The sequence below is a fragment of the Hyperolius riggenbachi genome, chromosome 9 (genome assembly GCF_040937935.1).
Source record: "Hyperolius riggenbachi isolate aHypRig1 chromosome 9, aHypRig1.pri, whole genome shotgun sequence".
Taxonomy (NCBI): domain Eukaryota; kingdom Metazoa; phylum Chordata; class Amphibia; order Anura; family Hyperoliidae; genus Hyperolius; species Hyperolius riggenbachi.
In genome coordinates this window covers 288,242,440-288,263,622 of record NC_090654.1, presented here as the reverse complement: position 1 = coordinate 288,263,622, position 21,183 = coordinate 288,242,440, and the positions used below count along the sequence as shown (strand labels likewise).

The 21,183-nt window shown below is 44.1% G+C and overlaps 1 protein-coding gene across 1 annotated transcript in view; it reads right to left on the bottom strand.

Moving 5' to 3' along the window:
* Positions 1-21,183, bottom strand: part of C9H14orf132 (chromosome 9 C14orf132 homolog) — a 191,055-nt gene that overhangs the window by 106,612 nt on the left and 63,260 nt on the right. Inside the window, exon 3 of the mRNA XM_068254980.1 lies at positions 15,924-16,001. Within this exon, the coding sequence (XP_068111081.1) occupies positions 15,924-16,001 (78 nt within the window). The remainder of the gene's footprint in view (positions 1-15,923; positions 16,002-21,183) is intronic.

Here is a 21,183-nt window from a genome sequence, read left to right as displayed (position 1 = left end):
CATGAGCACCACTATGGAGTTGTATCAATGTAATTGACTGTTATATATTTATATATCTTTAAATCCACTAAATGCATTATTATTATTTAGTATTTGTATAGCGCAGTTATCTTCCGCAGTTCTGTACAGAGTATGTAGCATATAAATGATAAACTTAGAAATCCATAGATTCTGTGATAGGTTGAGCATTTCTGGTTTTGCACACATGACAGGGAAACAGTTCTTTTGGGAATAAGCAGAGTATTACTTCTATTCAGGATGCACAAACAGCGTGATCCAAGTGGTGCAGACAATGAGAGGTTTCACATGATGGAACAACAGTATAGCGTTTATTGATTAACTATTTCTGCTTTGCTGCGGTGCCACGCTTTGGCGAGCTCCCGCGCGCGATCACGGGCACACCCCCATGCCCCCGTGGTGTCCACCGGTAGTCCTGCGATCAGTGAACGGGAACATGGTTCCCGATCACCATTCCGTGTCCCTCGCTGAAAAACCGAAGTGCTCTTACAAGAGGCTTTATTTTTACTGCCCGGAAAAATTTCCGCATCCCCCTTGTACTTCCGCTTAGCAAGAAGCACAAGGAGGGGGGGGGGGAAATGAAGGTGGCCATCTTGTGGCCAAATAGTAAATCTACATATTTTTACATTACAATTTACACATATAACAACATTAAAAATTAACTGTTTATTTCCCACACCAAAATATTACCCAAATAAAATTTGTCATGGAAAAAAAGACGTAAAAGTCTTAGACCTAAAGGTCTGAACTTTTTAAATATGCATGTGAAGGGGGTATACAATGAACATGTTTTAAATTATAAGCTTGTAAATAGTGATGGACACAAAAGGGAAAAAATGCACCTTTATTTCCAAATAAAATATTGGTGTCATACATTGTGATAGGGACAAAATGTAAATGGTGTAATAACCGTGACAAATGGGCAAATAAAATACATAGGTTTTAATTATGGTAGCGTGGATTATTTTAAAGCTATAATGGCCAGAAACTGAGAAATAATGCATTTTTTCATTTTTTTTCTTATTAATGCTGTTAAAATGCATTTATAAAAAAATAATTCTTAGCAAAATGTACCACCCAAAGAAAGCCTAATTAGTGGCGGAAAAAACAAGATATGGATCAATAAATTGTGATAAGTAGTGATAAAGTTATTAGCGAATGAATGGGAGGTGAAAATTGCTCTGATGCATAAGGTGAAAAATCCCTGCGGGCTGAAATGGTTAAAGGGAACCTGTACTGAGTAAAAATATTTAAAATAAACACATGAGGTAACTTCAAATGAACATTACAGAGTTACCTTGCCATCAGTTCCTCTCAGAAGCTCACCATTTTCTTCTGGCAATAATCCCATCCAGTTCTGACAATATTTTGTCAGATCTGAAATATATCAGTTGCTGTCAGTAAAATATCAGTTGCTGTCAGTTATAGCTGAGAGGAAAACTGAGGTACCAAGTAATGTCCATGTTTCCCTATGGCTCAAGTCAGCGATGTTACAGTTTAACTGTGTGCTGACCAGAAAGCTGTTATGGGGTAATGGCTATTTTCAAAATGGAGGACGGAAAATTCCCTTGATCATAGTGAACAAATAGGACGCGGGACAGGAGAAAGACACTGAGGAGTAGACTACATGGGAGGTAAGTATGACTTGTGTATGCCTATTTTGACTTTTATTTTCAGTACAGGTTTTCTTTAAGCAATGTTCTTCCTATGATGTATTTTTAACTTGACATCACATGAGGAAATGAAAGACCGATAGACCTTGCGTTGTTTGACAAGAGTATAAATGTGGATGATTTTCTGTGTTGATTAGTAAAATATTAGATAACAATTCTGTTGTTTTCTGATGTTTTGCTCTGCGTCTGAATAGGGAAATCATGCATGCACTGTGATTACTAATGATTAGATGGGATTCGTTATGAATTGAGATAGACTCTTTTCATTGACGAACAACCACATTAAAATGTTTTGAAAAGGAAATTGTGACATTTCCATAAAAATGTAAAGAAACAAATACAGCCATATCTGTGCATCACGACTGGTTAAACACACCTAACAACAAGCCTTTCCTTGCTTTCAAGAGGAGGCACTGCTGTTTTTGTTTCACTCAATGGGACATTTCCAACATAAAATGCTGTGTTCAAAATACAGTTTTTGGAAAATAAAAAGATTAAAGTACCCCTGAACTGGGCAGAGAAGAGGGGGAACTGCCACTTCCTGCCCACCCATAATGCTCAATATTACAGCTGAGCAGAGTGGAGGCCACAGGGGGCGCTGGAGGGTGAGCATAACCACAGATTAAGCGGCACCACCGCTCACCACTCTGAACCGATCCTCAAGCAGAGTTTACAATAGTGTTTCAGTGCCGTGGACAGTGATGGTGCATATGCTCCTCCCCCCACACCCACTTGGCAGTGTAGTATAGCCCCCAACCGTCCCGTTTTCGTCAGGGTGGTCCCGATTTTGGGGGCCCTCCCGCTATCCCGCACTGCCCCCCCCCCCCCCCCCCCCCCCCCCCCCCCCCCCCTGGTCCCGGCCAATGGGGAGAGAGGGGGAAAAAATGATCGAGGCACCAGCCCAGGGATGCGGTATGTGGCATGGATGGCCGCCGCCATTAAATTTCGCCCTTCCTCCCTCCCTCCTAATGTGCCCCCCCAGTATCCCCCCGGCCTGCAGAGTAAAATGCGCAGTGAGCGGGCTGTAAATCTTACCATTGCCTCTCCGTGCGCACCGGGATCCGGCTCTTCTCGGCTTCCTGTGATGTCACAGGAAGCAGGAAGCGAGAAGACCAGATGAGATCCCGGTGCGCACGGAGAGGCAATGGTAAGATTTACAGCCCGCTCCGCTGCACGTTTAACTCTGCAGGCAGGGGGGGGGGACACTAGGGGGCACATCAGGAGGGAGGGAGGAAGGGAGAAATTTAATGCCGGCGGCCATCCATGCCACATACCGCATCCCTGGGCTGGTGCCTCGATCTTTTTTTCCCCCTCTCTGCCCACCCACGGCCACCCTCACCCTCCTCCCCACCCACTGGCATTCTCACCCTCCTCCCCACCCACTGGCACCCTCACGCTCCTCCCCTTTCAGGAGTAATTAATATTATTTATTAATTAAAAATATTTATTTAAAAACCTTTTTGGTGGATGTGACTAGGGGGCTGGAGGATGTGGCCAGGGGTGTGGCCTAAGTGTCCCGCTTTCTATAATTCAAATGGTGGGAGGTATATGGAGTAGCGCAGTGGAGATTAACCTCTTAGCCGCTCTATAGTGCATACTTCTGCTTCGCAGATCCGGAGCATCCACAAGGCAATCTTAGGTAGTTGCCTAGGGCCTGGAGAAAGTCTAGGGGCCTGATGGATGCAAGCCCCACCAAATCCTACAAAAAAGAAGCCCGGTGACCATCCTTGGGAGGGCAAAACTGCTATCTTGCCCAAGGCTCCGTTCCAACTTAAACTATTTCTGCATGTTCCAAGTCATGTGACATACAATGGGAGTCACAGGGAGCAGAGCTGTACAGAGTGGCTGCGGTGAACAACTGTGTACCTCCGATTTTAGGTTCGTGAACATACCGCAAAAGTTCGGTTTGCGCGAACTTTCGCGAACCGCAATAGACTTCAATGGAGAGGCGAACTTGGAAACTTAGAAAAAATTATCCTGGCCACAAAAGTGATGGAAAAGATGTTTCAAGAGGACTAATACCTGGAGGGAGACATGGTTAAGTGGAATAGACATCAAATGTCCCGGAAAAAAATCTGGATTTAACACAAAGCAGAAATCTCATTGAATGTTCAATTGCAGGCCTACACTGCTTTACAACATCAGGAAGTGTAATCTCCCTTCCTCTCTCCTCCCAGAGGGAGGAGGAGGGTCTTGTCTTCCAGGGAATTGTAGGATTTCAAAAGCCAGCTTACATACATTAGCCGGGAATCGAAACCAGGTCTAGTGCTTGGTAGGCAGCTCTCCTCACCACTATACCACCCCACCAACACTACATGCTGAAGCCAGCCTAGCATGTACCATTATGATATATCCAAGAGAAAATTGAGCTTGCTTAGGGATTTGTCGGATGTCCAAAGCCAACTCACATACATTGGCCAGGAATTGAACACAGGCCTACCGCGTGGTAGGCTGCTATCCTAACCATTATACCACCAACACAACACACTACAATGCTACATGCTGAAGCCAGCCTAGCATGTACCATTATGATATATCCAAGAGAAAATTGAGCTTGCTTAGGGATTTGTCGGATGTCCAAAGCCAACTCACATACATTGGCCAGGAATCGAACACAGGCCTACCGCGTGGTAGGCTGCTATCCTAACCATTATACCACCAACACAACACACTACAATGCTACATGCTGAAGCCAGCCTAGCATGTACCATTATGATATATCCAAGAGAAAAATGAGCTTGGTCATTCCGTTCCGTTTGGTCGGAACGGAATTGCTTTTTCAATCTGGCGGAATTCCGAAATTGCCTGTGAAATTCTGCCGGTATCCGTTGATGGTTTTAAGCTGAAAATTCAGTTCAATGGCATCAAGTCCTAGAGAGAGAGAGAGAGAGAGAGAGAGACAGAGACAGAGAGAGACAGAGAGAGACAGAGAGAGACAGAGAGAGACAGAGAGAGAGAGAGAGAGAGACAGAGAGAGAGAGAGAGAGAGACAGAGAGAGACAGAGAGAGAGAGAGAGAGAGAGACAGAGAGAGAGAGAGACAGAGAGAGAGAGAGAGAGAGAGAGAGAGAGAGAGAGAGAGAGAGAGAGAGAGAGAGAGAGAGAGAGAGAGAGAGATCATTTTTATCTTGGATATATCACAATGGTACATGCTAGGCTGGCTTCAGCATGTAGCATTGTAGTGTGTTGGTGGTATAATGCTTAGGATAGCAGCCTACCACGTGGTAGGCCTGGGTGCGATTCCTGGCTAATGTATATGAGTTGGCTTTTGAGATACTACAAATCCATAAGCAAGCTCATTTTTCTCTTGGATATATCATAATGGTACATGCTAAGCTGGCTTCAGCATGTAGCATTTTAGTATGTAGTGTTGGTGGTATAATGGTTAGGATAGCAGCCTACCATGTGGTAGGCCTGGGAGCGATTCCTGGCCAATGTATGTGAGTTGGCTTTTGACATCCTACAAATCCCTAAGCAAGCTCATTTTTCTCTTGGATATATCATAATGGTACATGCTAGGCTGGCTTCAGCATGTAGTGTTGGTGGTGGTATAGTGGCGAGGAGAGCTGCCTGCCAAGCACTAGACCTGGGTTTGATTCCCAGCCACTGTATGTAAGCTGGCTTTTGAAATCCTACAATTCCCTGGAAGACAAGACCCTCCTCCTCCGGAGGAGGGAGGAGAGAGCTGTTGTGGGGTGCAATATAAGGAATAACTATCAGCCTAGGAGCAAGCTAACAAGCCTAACTAAGCTTTTCCTAGCAGAGTCTGTCAACAGCTGTCCCTTAACTAATAACTGTAGGCAGACGAGTGAGTAAAACGGCTGGAGAACCATGCCTTTTATAAGGGGGGGGGGGGGGGGGTCCAGCAGTGAGTGTAGTCTGATTGGTGACAATGTGCCTACTGACTGTGATGTAGAGGGTCAAAGTTGACCGTAATGGAGCATTATGGGGCGAATCGAACTTCCGTAAAAGTTCGCCTTTGCTGGCAAACGCGAACCACCCAAAGTTCGCCTGGAACCGTTCGCGGGCGAACCGTTCGGCCCATCTCTACTCTGCAAGGCAAATGAAACTCTGCTGCTCTCCTGAACCCCCCCCCCCCCCCCACCACCACCTCACTCACTGTCAGACTCCTCACACGGCACAACAAGCTGATTTTTTACCCAGCGATGCTCTCCTGCCTCCCCCTCCTTACTCACTGTCAGACTCCTCACACAGCACACCAAGCTGCTTTTCCACAATGATGCTCTCCTGCCTCCCCCTCCTCACTCACTGTCAGACTTCTCACACAGCACACCAAGCTGCTTTTCCACAATGATGCTCTCCTGCCTCCCCCTCCTCACTCACTGTCAGACTCCTCACACAGCACAACAAGCTGCTTTTCCCCAATGATGGTCCCCTGCCTCCCCCCCCTGCTCACTCACTGTCAGACTCATGGAAGAGGGGCTGCACATGGAATGGAAGTGGAGGCTTTACATAAATGATACACATGGAAGAGGGGTCTGCACATGGAATGGGAAGGGGCGCTGTACATGGATGTTACACATGGAAGAGGGGGCTGCACATGGAATGGGAAGGGGGCTGCTATACATGGATGCTACACATGGTAGAGAGGGCTGCACATGGAATGGGAAGGGCTGCTGTATATGGATGTTATACATGGAAGAGGGGGCTGCACATGGAATGGGAGGGGCTGCTGTATATGGATGTTATACATGGAAGAGGGGGCTGCACATGGAATGGGAGGGGGGCTGCTATACATGGATGCTACACATGGAAGAGGGGGCTGCACATGGAATAGGAGGGGCTGCTGTATATGGATGTTATACATGGAAGAGGGGGCTGCACATGGAATGGGAGGGAGGCTGCTATACATGGATGCTACACATGGAAGAGGGGGCTGCACATGGAATAGGAGGGGCTGCTGTATATGGATGTTATACATGGAAGAGGGGGCTGCACATGGAATGGGAGGGGGGCTGCTATACATGGAAGTTACACATGGAGGAGGCTGCTGCACAAGAAATGGAAGACACAACATACTTGGCCTATGGACATAAAAAGTACAAATCCGGCCTTGGGCATTGGTCACATCTGTTCAGGGGGAGGGGGGTAGGTAGAACCTAGGGAGGGGCCCATGACATTTTTGCAGGGGGGGGGGGGGGGGATGGTTTGTAGCTGCACAAGCATTCTTAAAATTAAATTGTTCCATTTTATGTGAGAAAGAAAAGTCTCCCATGATGCATCACTGCTGCATGTCATTCCTCTATGTGAGCTTTGTGAATCTAGCCCTATATACGTTGTATCTATATATATATGTAGTAATCTGTCCAGCTATCTCTGTACTGCTAACCACTTCCTGCTGCCCTCAATTCTCCTTCCCCGGGGACACGATTCATATGGACGATCACATCATTCCTTCTACATAAATTACAGACAACAATGTACGTCAGGCGTTTTCCAAGGCGTGAAAATTGCCTTTTCAGAAATGTCTGACGCGTGATAAATGTGTGCCAACGCATGATTAATGCACGCAACTAAGCATGGAAAGCCAAACTGCAGGGAGCAGTTACCAGGCAGCAGTGAGCAGTTACCAGGTAGCAGTGAGCAGTTACCAGGCAACAGTGTGCAGTGTACCAGGCAGTGAGCAGTTACCAGGCTGCAGTGAGCAGTTACCAGGCAGCAGTGAGCAGTTACTAGGCAACAGTTACCAGTTACCAGGCAGCAGTGAGCAATGTACCAGGCAGTGAGCAGTTACCAGGCAGCAGCGAGCAGTTACCAGGCAGTAGTGAGCAGTTACCAGGCAGTGAGCAGTTACCAGGCAACAGTGAGCAGTTACCAGGCTGCAATGAGCAGTTACCAGGCAGAAGTGAGCAGTTACAAGGCAGCAGTGTGCAGTTACCAGGCCGCAGTGAGCAGTTACCAGGCAGCAGTGAGCAGTGTACCAGAGAGCAGTGAGTAGTAACCAGGCAGCAGTGAGCAGTTATCAGGCAGCAGTGAGCAGTTGCCAGGATACAGTGAGAAGTTTCCAGGCTGCAGTGAGCAGTGTACCTGGAAGCAGTGAGCAGTTACCAGGCTGCAATGAGCAGTTACCAGGCAGAAGTGAGCAGTTACCAGGCAGCAGTGAGCAGTGTACCAGGAAGCAGTGAGCAGTTACCAGGCAGCAGTGAGCAGTGTACCAGGAAGCAGTGAGCAGTTACCAGGCAGCAGCGAGCAGTTGTGAGAGTTTAAGAGGCATTTCCCTGCCTACCAACTGCCCGTGGAAAAGAGGCCTTAAAGGGGCACTATGGCAAAAAATTGTAAAATTTAAAATATGTGCAAACATATACAAATAATAAGTATGTTTTTTTCCAGAGTAAAATGAGCCATAAATTACTTTTCTCCTATGTTGCTGTCACTTACAGTAGGTAGTACAAAATCTGAAAGAAGTTTTAGACTAGTCCATCTCTTCATGGGGGGATTCTCAGGGATTTATTTATTTTCAAAAGCACTTAGTGAATGGCAGTTGCTTTGTCCAACTGCCAAAATCTGTGTAGCAAGCGGGAAAGCTGGCCAGCATCATGGTTTAAATCCTTTTTAGGGAATATATTTTTTAAAGAATAAAAGCCTTGCTGAGAATCCCCTATGAGGAGATGGGCTAGTCCACTTCTGTCAGATTTCTACTACCTACTGTAAGTGACAGCAACACAGGAGAAAAGTAATTTATGGCTCATTTTACTCTGGAAAAAATGCACTTCTTATTTGTCTATGTTTGCACATATTTTAAATTTTACAATTTTTAGCCATAGTGCCCTTTTAAGGTGTCCATACATGGTACAATTTTTCATTTTTTTCGATTAGATAATTTAGTTCGATTATTCCGTTAGATCGAATACAAAGATTTTTCCAACATGTCTGATCGGATTATTATAGAAAAAACAGGATAATCGTTTGTTTTTCTTGATCGAAAAAAAAACGGACTCTATTCAACTTTCATTTCCATTCGATCGTTTTGGGCCAAAAAATGGGAAAATCAAACATTTTTATTGTACCCTGTATAGGTATCATCAGATAGCTCCTTCTCTGATCAAATCTGATCAGAGAAGGATCTGTTTCTTGCCCACAGGCGTAGCTAGGCTTTTCAGCGCCCGGGGACAAAGATAGGTTTTGCACCCCAATCTGGACAAAATGGGTGTGGCCACGCATAAGAATGTGGTCACGTTCATGGGCGGGGTCAAAAGTACAAATGCTGCTCAGATAGCCAAATGTGCCCTCTTCCCCCGTTCAGAAAGCCTGCTGCTAGAGATGTCGCGAACCTCCGATTTTCGGTTCGCGAACATCGTTCGCGAACTTTCGGGGAAGGTTCGGTTCGCGCAAACTTTTGCGAACCGCAATAGACTTCAATGGAGAGGAGAACTTAAAAATTTAGAAAAATTTCTGCTGACTGGAAAAATGATAGAAAAGATGTTTCAAGGGGTCTAATACCTGGAGGAAGACATGGTTGAGTAAAATACACATCAAAAGTCCCAGAAAAAAATCTGGATTTAATACAAAGCAGTGTTTTAAGGTCAGAAATCTCATTGAATGTTCAATTGCAGGCCTACACTGCTTTATGACATCAGGAATACCTTCTCCCTTCTCCCAGTCCTCCTTCACTCCCTCTCTCAGTTGGAACTGTGTCTCCTGCTCCCTGTCCATTCCTTTCAACCAAAAAGATGGCTACCCCCATGATAAAGATGGCATCCCCCATGAATCACAAACATTTGCCTGTTCTTTTAAAACAGGGTGGGTAAAAGATTACATTACCTATCTATTCTAATTAACATAAGTAATTTAACTTAATAACAGTATGTTTGTTTAGGCTGAAGTTCCCCTTTAAGGATTTGTAGCATGTCAAAAGACAACTCATATTGGCTGGGAAATTAACCCAGGCTGGGCTGGGAATTGAACCCAGGTCTCAGTGTGTGGTACGTAACTCACTTAACCACTACACCCCCAACACTACATGCTGAAGACAGCCTAGCATGTACCATTATGATCAATCCAAGAGAAAAATTAGCTTGCTTAATCCATGGAATTGTACTATTTCAAAAGCCAGCTTACATACCGTGGCTAGGAATTGAACCCAGGTCTCGGTGTGTGGTAGGTAACTCACTTAACCACTATACCACCAACAACACTACATGCTGAAGCCAGTCTAGCATGTACCATTATAATATATCAAAGAGAAAAATTAGCTTGCTTAATCCACGGAATTGTACTGTTTCAAAAGCCAACTTACATACCGTGGCTGGAAATTGAACCCAGGTCTCAGTGTGTGGTAGGTAACTCACTTAAGTGACTTACCTACCACACACTGAGACCTGGGTTCAATTCCCAGCCAATGTGAGTTGGCTTTTCATGCTACAAATAAGCTAATTTTTCTCTTGGATTGATCAAAATGGTACATGCTAGGCTGGCTTCAGCATGTAGTGTTGTTGGTGGTATAGCGGTTAAGTGAGTTACCTACCACACACTGCAACCTGGATTCAATTCCCAGCCCAGCCTGGGTTCAATTCCCAACCACGGTATGTAAGCTGGCTTTTGAAATACTACAATTGCCTGGAAGATGAGACTCTCCTCCCTCATATTATCAGGCAGTAGGCGAGAGGTAACAACTGACAAGCAGAAAGTGGCAGGTGAAAAAAAACAGACAGACAGCTAATGACATTAAGACAGTGGCATGCAGTAAGTGACAGGCAGTAAGTGACAGGCAGATAGTGGCAGGCAGTAAGTGAAAGACTGTAACAGGCAAATAGCAGCCGACAGTAAGTGAAAAGAAGATGGCGTCAGACAGTAAGTGATAGGCAGATGGCAGCAGACAGTAAGTGACAGGCAGATATTGGTAGGCAATAAGTGACAGGCAGATAGTGGCAGGCAGTAAGTGACAGGTAGATAATGGTAAGCATTACGTGACAGGCAGATAGTGGCAGACAGTGAGTGACAGGCAGACAGTGGCAGGCAGTAAGTGAAAGGCAAATGGTGGCAGACAGTATGTGGCAGGCAGACAGTGGCAGGCAGTAAGTGACAGGCAGACAGTGGCAGGCAGTAAGTGACAGGCAGATAGTGGTAGGCAATAAGTGACTGGCAGGCAGTGAGTGACAGGCAGATACTGGCAGGCAATAAGTGACAGGCAGACAGTGGCAGGCAGTAACTGACAGGCAGACAGTGGCAGGCACCAGGCATATAACGGCAGGCAATAAGTGACAGGCAGACAGTGACAGGCAGATAGTGGCAGGCAGACAGTGGCAGGCAGTTAGTGACAGGCAGATACTGGCAGGCAATAAGTGGCTGGCAGACAGTGGCAGGCAGATAACGGCAGGCAGTGAGTGACAGACAGATAGTGGCAGGCAGATAGTGACAGGTAGATAGTAGGCAGTGAGTGACAGGGAGCAAATAAATGAAAGGCATATAGGGGTAGGTAGTTCTACTTTCAACACCCTGATGTTTACATATAAAAATAGCACCTGTTAAAAACGGTGCCAGATATAGCTGTTATTTTAATGTATCAGCTAATAAAATGGGTGCCAGGACATGCCATAAAATATCATTTATAATACCAATATTAGTAAAATGGGCACCTAGAAAACGGATAAAATATGTGTTAATTTACAGTTATTCTTCTACTTCTTTGATATAGTAAAATATCGGCTATGTCTACCAATATCTTACTATGACCGAACCTCACCCTACTCTCATACAGAACCCTCCCCCACCACCATCTGACCTTAAAGAGAAACTTCGACTAAAAATTGAACTTTATCCCAATCAGTAGCAGTACCTTTTACATGAGAAATCTATTCCTTTTCACAAACAGACCATCAGGGGGCACTGTATGACTGATATTGTGGTGAAACCCCTACCACAAAGAAACTCTGAGGACCGTGGTACTCCTGGCAGTTTCCTGTCTGTGAACCTTGTTGCATTGTGGGAAATAGCTGTTTACAGCTGTTTCCAACTGCCCAACAAGCATGCAGCAGCTACATCACCTGCCAACAGTAAAAATGTCACCATGTAATAAATGTCAGAATGTAAATCAGGGATTTAAAATGTTTTACAATGGGCAAACACTGACTAAATCATTTATACATAATTATTGTAAAAATGAAGCACTTTTTTATTACATTATTTTCACTGGAGTTCCTCTTTAACTCCCCCCTCCCCCACGCTCATTATCACCGCCGACCGTTAGACGGGCAATGAATAAATGGAAACTCAGTTCCCATTCATTCATCTCTGTACCCGTATCAATGGTCGCAGGCATCAGAGAGATGCCGCAATGATTTGTTTACTTCTAATGGAACCCATGCACGCGTTACTTCCTATTTAGCATGCTATAGAGACACAGTAGGAAGTAACGTGCGAGGACATCTTGTGGCCAAATAGTAAAATTACACCTACACACATTTAATTTAAAAAAAAAACACCCACAAATACATTTTAAATTAACACATTACCTCCCCAAAAAATTACATAAATAGTTACCTTAGGGACTGAACTTTTTTAACATGTATGTCAGGAGGGTATATTACTGTTAATTTTGAAACTATGGGCTTGTAAATAGTGACGGAGGGAAAACTGAAAAAAATGCACCTTTATTTCCAAATAAAATGTCGGCGCATTGTACTAGGGAAATATTTTAAATGTTGCAATAACCGGGACAAACGGGCAAATAAAATGTGTGGGTTTTAAGTACAGTAGCATGTATTATTTTTAAACTATAATGGTCGAAATCTGAGAAATAATGAAATGTTTTCCTTTTTTTTTATTTTTTTTGTTAAAACACAGTTATCTGATCTCAGCGAGTGCAGTGATTGGCCAGAATGGCAGAGCCTGCTCCCGCCCTCAAGACCATCGGCCCCCTCCTGATTGGCTGGCGGCGCCTCATAGGAACATATGGAGGCAGAAGCCGGGAGGAACAGCGATTGAACCCGCTGGTGCAGGGGACAGCATATGGGTCAGCGTGTCTGACCAAGACTGCCAGTTACTCAAAATTGGCATTTCAAGACGAGCGAGGCAGCACTCTGACAGATGAGACTTAGTGGAAGGCACGCATGGACGCCGCTGTACACGGAAGTAGGGATGCTCATTCGGATTCCGCGGAAATGCAATTTCCGAAATTCCGATCGGAAATTGCATTTCCGCATCGGAATGCGGAAATCGGTAATGCAAGTGCCGTAGGCGGATTTCCGGAAATCGCGGAAATTTCCGCCGGAAATCGTGGAAATTCCAACCAAATTTAACATCGATTTTCTCAAAAACTATAAGGTCTTTTTGAAAACTTTTTTTGCATCTTGTTCACAAGATTCGGTTTAATAAACCCTGAAAATTTGGTGTTTCCAGGACTTAAGGGGGCTTTGCTATTAACCGCTAAAGTCGGCGGATTTTTACTGTAATGTAAAATGCAGAAAATCTGCATCTGCCTATTTTCTGCATTTTACATTACAGTAAAAATCCGCCAATTTTAGCGGTTAATAGCAAAGCCCCCGTAAGTCCTAGAAACACCAAATTTTTAGGGTTTATTAAACCGAATCTTCTGAACAAGATGCAAAAAAAGTTTTCAAAAAGACCTTAGAGTTTTCGAGAAAATCGATGTTAAAGTCGGGTGGAATTTCCGCGATTTCCGGCGGAAATTCCGCATTGGAATGAGGAAATTGGTAGCGGAAAGCGGAATCGGTAATCGGTACATGACGGAATGCGCATTTACCGCGGAACCGGAAATTGGCATTCCGACCATCCCTACACGGAAGCATCAGGCCAGGAGAAAGTGGGACAGCAGGGGTCAGCATGTCGGGCCGCTGCAGCGGCCACGATTGACAGCGCCCCCAAATGATTGGCTGGCATCTAAAGAAAGAATATGGAAGTGGAGGCCACGTGGAGACTACCTTTAAAGTGAGTGACACGCTGACGACCGATGTTTATGTGTGGGCCCGCTGGTTCAAATTGTTACATTCGGACCATAAGACGCACACACTTTTTTCCCCCACTTTTGAGGGAGAAAAAGTGCGTCTTATGGTCCGGAAAATACGGTAGTTTTTGGATATAGGCAAACAGGGCGCATGACCAGTATTCTGTGAGACCTGGAACCCAGTACAAATCACAAATCGCTGGCACAATCTCTAGCGTTTTTAATTAGCGTTTTGTAAGTGATTTCATGAGCGTTTTGCTGTCGATTTTGGTAGCGATTTTAAAAATAAGCTTTTACCAGCGATTGTGTAGCGATTTGCGATTAGTGATTTTAATTTTGATTGGTCCTTTTAATCTATTGTAATTTTTTTATGGTTTGCAGTAATTTAAAATCGCACACAAATCGCTTTGTGTAGCGATTCATGACTGATTTGCCAGCGCTTCAATACTTTACATCGAAGCGCAAACACTCCCAAAATGCTGCATGTCCTGCGATGGCGATTCTGCTAATCGCAGTCACTATTGTGGAACTTGTTACATTTATTTACATTGGCAGAGCGTTTAGGGAAAGCGCTTGCGATTTAAAGCGCTCCCTAAACACTCAAAAAAGTACTCTAGTGGGTTCCAGCCCTGAAAGAGAACACTTGGGCAATATTTATGGGCCAGTTATCGTATGTGGTCAGTGGTAAATGCCCAGTTAGGCATAACATTTGGGAATAGTGAAGACTACAAATTTCGCATAATTGTAATTTCGCATTGCAAGTCGCAATTGCGATATGAAATCGTAATGCGAAATCTTAGGAAAAATAGCAATTAATTTGGTGCCCAAGCCGTCTCCCTCCGATCCTCCTGGCCCCGCCGGCAGCCACTTCCTGTTTCGGTGACAGGAGCTGACAGGCTGGGGACGTGAGTGATTCTTCGCGTTCCCGGCCGCAATAGCGCCCTGTATGCTGCTATATGGTATATGATATACGCTATAGCAGCATACGGGGCGCTATTGTGACCGGGTAAGCGAAGAATCACTCACGTCCCCAGCCTGTCAGCTCCTGTCACCGAAACAGGAAGTGGCTGCCGGCGGGGCCAGGAGGATCGGAGGGAGACAGCGAGGGCACCGGACAGCTGCAGGGGGCTATTGGAAGCCCCAGGTGAGTAAAACTCATTTTTTTGGGGATGACTTAAGTGTCCCTTTAATAGCAAAGCCCTTATACCTGCCATCATTACCAAAATTGCTATGTATGTAAAAGAAAAGAGTGGGAACAAGACAAAAACATATTTTTTAAAAAAAACTGCTTGTAGTTTTTAAGAAAAACAATTTTTTAAAATGCAAAGGAAAAATGGTATTTAAACTGTAATTTTTCGGAGTTTAAAAAACATTTTTGCTTTGCACTTTTAAAATCAACTTTCAGCAAGGTATTTTTGTAAAATTATTTTTCTGGCTTGTTGCCACCATTCCGCTTAAGCAATTTGGTGACGACATCATGTATTGGGGCTTTGGTATAAATCGCTAAAGCCGGCACAAATTTCCGCACAAATTACGTGAAATTACGAATGGATTACACAAAACCTATCGAGTGTGCAAATCGTAATTACATCTGGCCGTAATTGCAAAAATGTAAGCAAAACTTAGCGTTATCGTAATTAGCAGGTTACAATCATCACTACTTGGGAAGCAGTCCACACACTTTCAGGAAAAAAGCAAAATGTCAGCCTCCGTATTCCTCCCACTACAAGTATTGATGATCATAATCAGCTAATTACGATTGTTAATTCAATTGATTCTGTATAATTATTCGTAATTACGCATGAATCTACGCACAATTTACGTGTAATTTTGTGCCGACTTTGGCGGTGAATGGCAAAGCATTCCCCATACATGCTATTGCTACCAAAAATGCTGCATATGTTAAGGAGAATCGTTGGTACAAGTCAAATTTTTTAAAAAGACCTTGTCGTTTTTGAGAAAATCGATTTGAAAAATGCAAATAAAAATATTTTTTAAACTCATAAAAATTAGTTTCAAAACTATTTTTCTTTGTATTTTTAAAATCGATGGGTGTATGGGGTCATTGCTATTCACCGCCAATTACACGAAAAATTATGCGTAAATTCATGCGTAATTATGAATGCTTACAATTAAATACGAAATAAATTACTCTTTCCCGAAATTTTGCATTTCGATTACGATGTGTAAATGCGAATTAGGATGCGTAATTACGCATAGGCGTAATGTCTGCTCATCACTATACAGGTTTTCTTTATAGCCTTCCCTTTGTACTCTCCTGTTCACTCATTGCCAGAGTAGTTCACTTACTTGTGTGATAAAGAGCTGACAGTCTAAATCCTCGTCACTGTATCTCTCCCCGCTGTGGCTGACACACTTCTTTCTGCCCTAAAACATGATGCACATTGGAACAGACACACACACTGAATGTCAGCGGGGTTTAAATCACTGCTAAACGAAATTGCACAAAGCTCAACATACGATTAGACGTCAGGTTAAATGAAAGGGCCCTGTAACCTTACAGTGAAATGTCACCTCTGCTGGGACAACTGTGGCTCCCGTCAGCTCAGCTCTGCCCAGAAAAAGGATTTCAGCAAACATGTTTCAGCTTCTCACCTTGTTTTTTATGTGCAGCGGCAAACATGGCCAGTACAAAAGTATAAAACGCTAAATGGTAGTGTCAGCCTGCAGTAAACAATTGATCAGGCCTAGGAATGCAAAGCTTTGAAAAGTGCTTGGCTACTGAAACCCTATGAGGGTGTTCCCACAGCAGTGTTGTGTTTTATTTTTCAACCACAAACACACTGCATGAAGCATTTTTTGGAGCGATTCAGCTTGAATGAATGAGCAAAAACACTCATTTATTCAAAAATCACTCTAAAAATTGCTTCACAAAATCGCTAAGCGCTAGCGACTGCAATAGCGGTTTTGGAGTGCACTAGCCCAAAGAAGGTTCCTGTTCTGTGCAGCCAATTATTCATTCTGGGAGATGGGAATTCTTTTTTTTTTTTGGGGGGGGGGGGGGGCTAACCCTAAGGGTCCCCTTGCGCTGCCTATTCCTAAGGGCCTATTTCCACTAGTTCTGCATCAGTTTTTCTGGATGCAGATTTCTGGGTGTGGCTATTTAGCGCCTGTTTCTACCACACGCAGATTCTGGATGCAGAAAAACTCACTCCAATTAATGCCTTTGGGCCTGTTTCCATTAAACGCAATTTTTCTCATGCATTTGTTTTCCTGTTGCAGCACAGGTAAATAGCCCCACAAAGCAAGGAGCAGGAGCCCTTCTTATCCTCTTGCGGTAGCAAGCTGTGGGGCAGACCCACATGGCAGCATCTGCTAGAAACACTTTGGACTGACTGTTTTATATGCACATAAAAATATGGTAAGCAAGCTGAAATCATGGTTTGTGTTAGTCCTTGCACTATACAGAGCCAAGGTGAAAAAACAGAGTTTCTCTCAACAAAAGTGTTATTTTTCTTTTTAAACTTTTGATGCTAATTACTTCTGAAGACCAAACAGTTTACAATTTTTAAAAGACATGCAAACATGTGGTGTCTCATGCACAATACAATCACATTGATTGACTTCAGTTATTACACTACGATGGACTTAGTTATTAGACTACAGTTATTCAATAAAATTACTGATCGAATAATAAAAAGAAAAATGAATTGAATTGTTTTGTATTGGTCAAGGAACCTCAATAGATTTAGCAAAAATCCGATAAAAAGCCTGAGCACACAGAGTAAAGGTAATTGTAGTCGTAGTACGGGTCTAGCCCAACTAACAGCTCCGATGGTTCAGGTAGTAGAGTTTCTCACCAACCCAGGAACTGAAGGTGTGTGACTCTGTAACTCACCAGATATAAGAAATAATCCTGAAATTAATGGGGATGCAAGGTAATAGTAAAGGGCCCTTTCACACCATGTGCTGTACTGTAAGCTTTGATGCAAATTGATGCGGACACAAGGTAATAGTAAAGGGCCCTTTCATACCATGTGCTGCACTGTAAAGGTGGCCACTAATGATTCAATTTCTAGCAAAAAATCATTCGCGCGAGTGATCAGATCATTCTGATTGGAAGTGAAATATCGTAATACATTGTTCACTACACCATCAACAAACCAATATTTGCTTCCAATTTTTCACAACTGACAAGAAAATTCAAATTTTGGTTTGACGGAAATCAGAATTATCTGATCGCTCTAACGATTTTTGAGCTAGAAATTGGATCGTTAGTGGACACCTTACGCTCTGATGTAAATTATAAGGGCCAGAAGGTAATACTAAAAGGCCCTTTCATACCATGTGCTGTGTTGAAACATGAAAGTCTGTACAACCCCCTTCGCAATAAATAAATCATTCTAAAAGCGTATTTTTTGGGTTGCTGACTGTCATGGGGGCTTATTGAAATAGAGGCATTGAGGGGTAATTTAGGAGCTGCAAGCACCTAAATTTCCTGTATGGTGGCGCTCAGATTTCTACCGCTATCAAACGCCCAAATTTCCTGCTTCCTCCCGCGTCCTCCTGCACAGACCCCCTGAACATATCTGCGCAGAGTTTATCGCATTCGCATACTGTATGTTATCGTGGCCGCGCTCCCCGCCGTGTACGAGCGTGGCCGGACTGCACCCTTGCGAGTAAGACACCTTATTACTGAACAGGCACCAGAGCAGGACCATTCACCAGGCAACCTAGGCTGGTGCCTGGGGCATAGTGGGTGTAAAGGGGCACACCTCTCACCTTCTTCGACCTCTCTCCATTCCATCTTACCAAAAGGGCCACAAGGGAGCCCCGAATCTACTACCTTGCCTAGAGCCCCATTAAATCTTAAAGTGAACGCACCATTTTTAGCATCTCACTATGAAAAATGCACACCAACAATATGTCTCATCTAAATAAACTTCCATTTTACCTTTTAATTTACATTCAAAGTAGTTTTATTAGCCTACTTCAGCAGGCCTGCCCGTCCGTCCCCAGCCGTAGAGATTTCAGGAAGCTAATTGTTTTATTGTAGTCATTACCAAGGAGTGAACAATACCTTTTCATCAACAGAGGGGGGTGGATAATTAGGACAGTTTTTTCAAAGAGATTATCTAGAGCATACATGTCAAACTCCAGCCTGTGGGCCAAACCTGGCCCTCAGAGCCATCAGATTTGGCCCTCAGGTAATTTCCCCACTTTGCATTATGTTTGGCCTTCTCCAGAACACCAGAGAAACTATATTGGAGGGCAAGCCCTAGATCACCAGAGAAGCCATATGAGGAAGATGAAAGCACTAGTAGACACCAGGGAACTGTATATGAGAGTGCAGGGGGGCACTAGACACCAGGGAACTGTATATGAGAGTGTAGGGGGCCACTAGACACCAGGGAACTGTATATGAGAGTGTAGGGGGCCACTAGACACCAAGAAACTGTATAGGAGAGGAAGGAACATTAAACATCAGGGAACTGTATGGGGAATGGAGGGGGGGAGGCTATTAGACACCAGGGAACTTTATAAGGGAGGAAGGAGGGCCACTAAACACTAGGGAACTGTATAGGGGAGGGTGGGGGCCACTAGACACCAGGGAACTGTATATGAGAGTGTAGGGGGCCACTAGCCACCAGGGAACTGTATATGAAAGTGTATGGGGCCACTAGACACCAGGGAACTGTATATGAGAGTGTAGGGGGCCACTAGACACCAGGGATTTGTATATGAGAGTGTAGGGGATTGTCTTTAGATTGTAAGCCTCTGGCAGGGTCCTCCACTCCCTAGTGTAATCTACAGGATCGTGTGCTCCTGTCCTATGACAGCCTGTACTTGTATTACTGGGCCTACCTAACCAGCCCATATTGCATGATCATGTATTTTGTACAATTTGCATGTATAACTTTGTTCTATGTGTATAACCCTATGTATGTCATCCTTGTATCATTGTATATATTTATTGTCCAGCGCTGCGTAATATGTTAGCGCTTTATAAATACAATAAATAATAATAATAAGGGAACACTAGACACCAGGGAACTGTATATGAGAGTGTAGAGGGCCACTAGACACCAGGAAACTGTATAGGGGAGGAGGACCACTAAACATTAGGGAACTGTTTGGGGAATGGAGTGGGGAGGCTATTAGACACCAGGGAACTTTATAAGGGAAAGAGGTGGCCACTAGACATTGAGGTTGGCCCCACGACCTGGTCCAAAAGCTCAATTTTGGCACACTTTGCATTTGAGTTTGACACCCCTGATCCAGAGTGAATGTGGCAAGATAGCATCTGACTTCTATAAATAAGGACTGTGAGAAGGGGAGGGGAGAACATGGCAGCTTCTATGCAAGGAGAAATGCCAGTGAAAGAAAGGGTGCTTAGTTCCCTTTAATCCATCTCTGGCAGGCATGAACGGCTCCTTGCACCTGTGCAGGCGTGCAGGTACAGTATGGCTGTGCTCATGTATTCCAGAGTGTCCCGTGCGACAGCGGTAGGGGGCGAGGAGGACACGGGAAGAGGCTTCCCTCTACCTAGAGAAGTATCTGTTTTTTCAGGGCTTTCCTCAGGTTTACGATAATCTAGAGCTCTCTTCACTAACCTGGTAAGACAGTTGTAAGCTTGGAAAGCATCTGTGTGGCTTTAGGCTGCAGTCACAGCAGGGCGCTGAGCTGTATATCCTGGAAAAGCAGAATCACAACACGGCGGAGGGGAAAAATCCCATCGTGGGTTATATGTGTGGTTTATATGAGTGGTGACGCATGTAGTGAAGCATACAGTACAGGAAAATTATGCTTCACTGCACCTGTTAGCCTGCATATTATGTGATACCATACTATACCTCTAATCACACCTCTGTCACACCGCTAGTCATGCATACCACGATGAATTTAATAAAAGACTTTTATAATTCCAACTACACCCATTTCTATAATCATTTGTTTTCAATAATATTAACATTTAAAAATAAAAAATATTAATTTAGGCTTGTACACACTTCAAAAGCGCCCTAAAAACGCTTGTGCAATGATTCCCTATGAGGGTGTTCACACATCTGAGCGGTGCGATTCCGATCCCCTCACCAAAGCGCTGCCTGTACCATTTCTGGGGCGATTTGCCTCAATAGAAGGTATAAGGAAATCGCAAAGCGCTTGAAAAAGCGCTTTGTATAGCGATTTCCCCGGCGCTTTTAAGAATAAATACATTGTATATATTCTTTCCCGGGTCAGAGTTCACTTCCTGACTTACGTCAGGAAATAAAAAAAAAAATTGCTCTCCAAAAACACTTAGAAAAGCGCTGTAAAACTAACACGCAGGTAAGCGCTGAGAGGCGCTAAAAAAAAAATGTCCAAATGTTAATATGAAGAAAAACGAGTGATGATGGAAAGAACCCGTGTGATTTGAATTCTAAAATTACATCTTTTGCCTATGAGATTTTAGTGGTATGAATGGCTAGGGGCGTGTCTTAAAGTGTTATCTCAAAACGTTGGAAGATATGGGCAGTGGAGTAGCTATGGAGGTGCTTGGAGAGACATATGCCCTGGGCGCAGCACTGTGAGGGGGCTCAGCACGGCCATTGCACCTCCACATGCATGA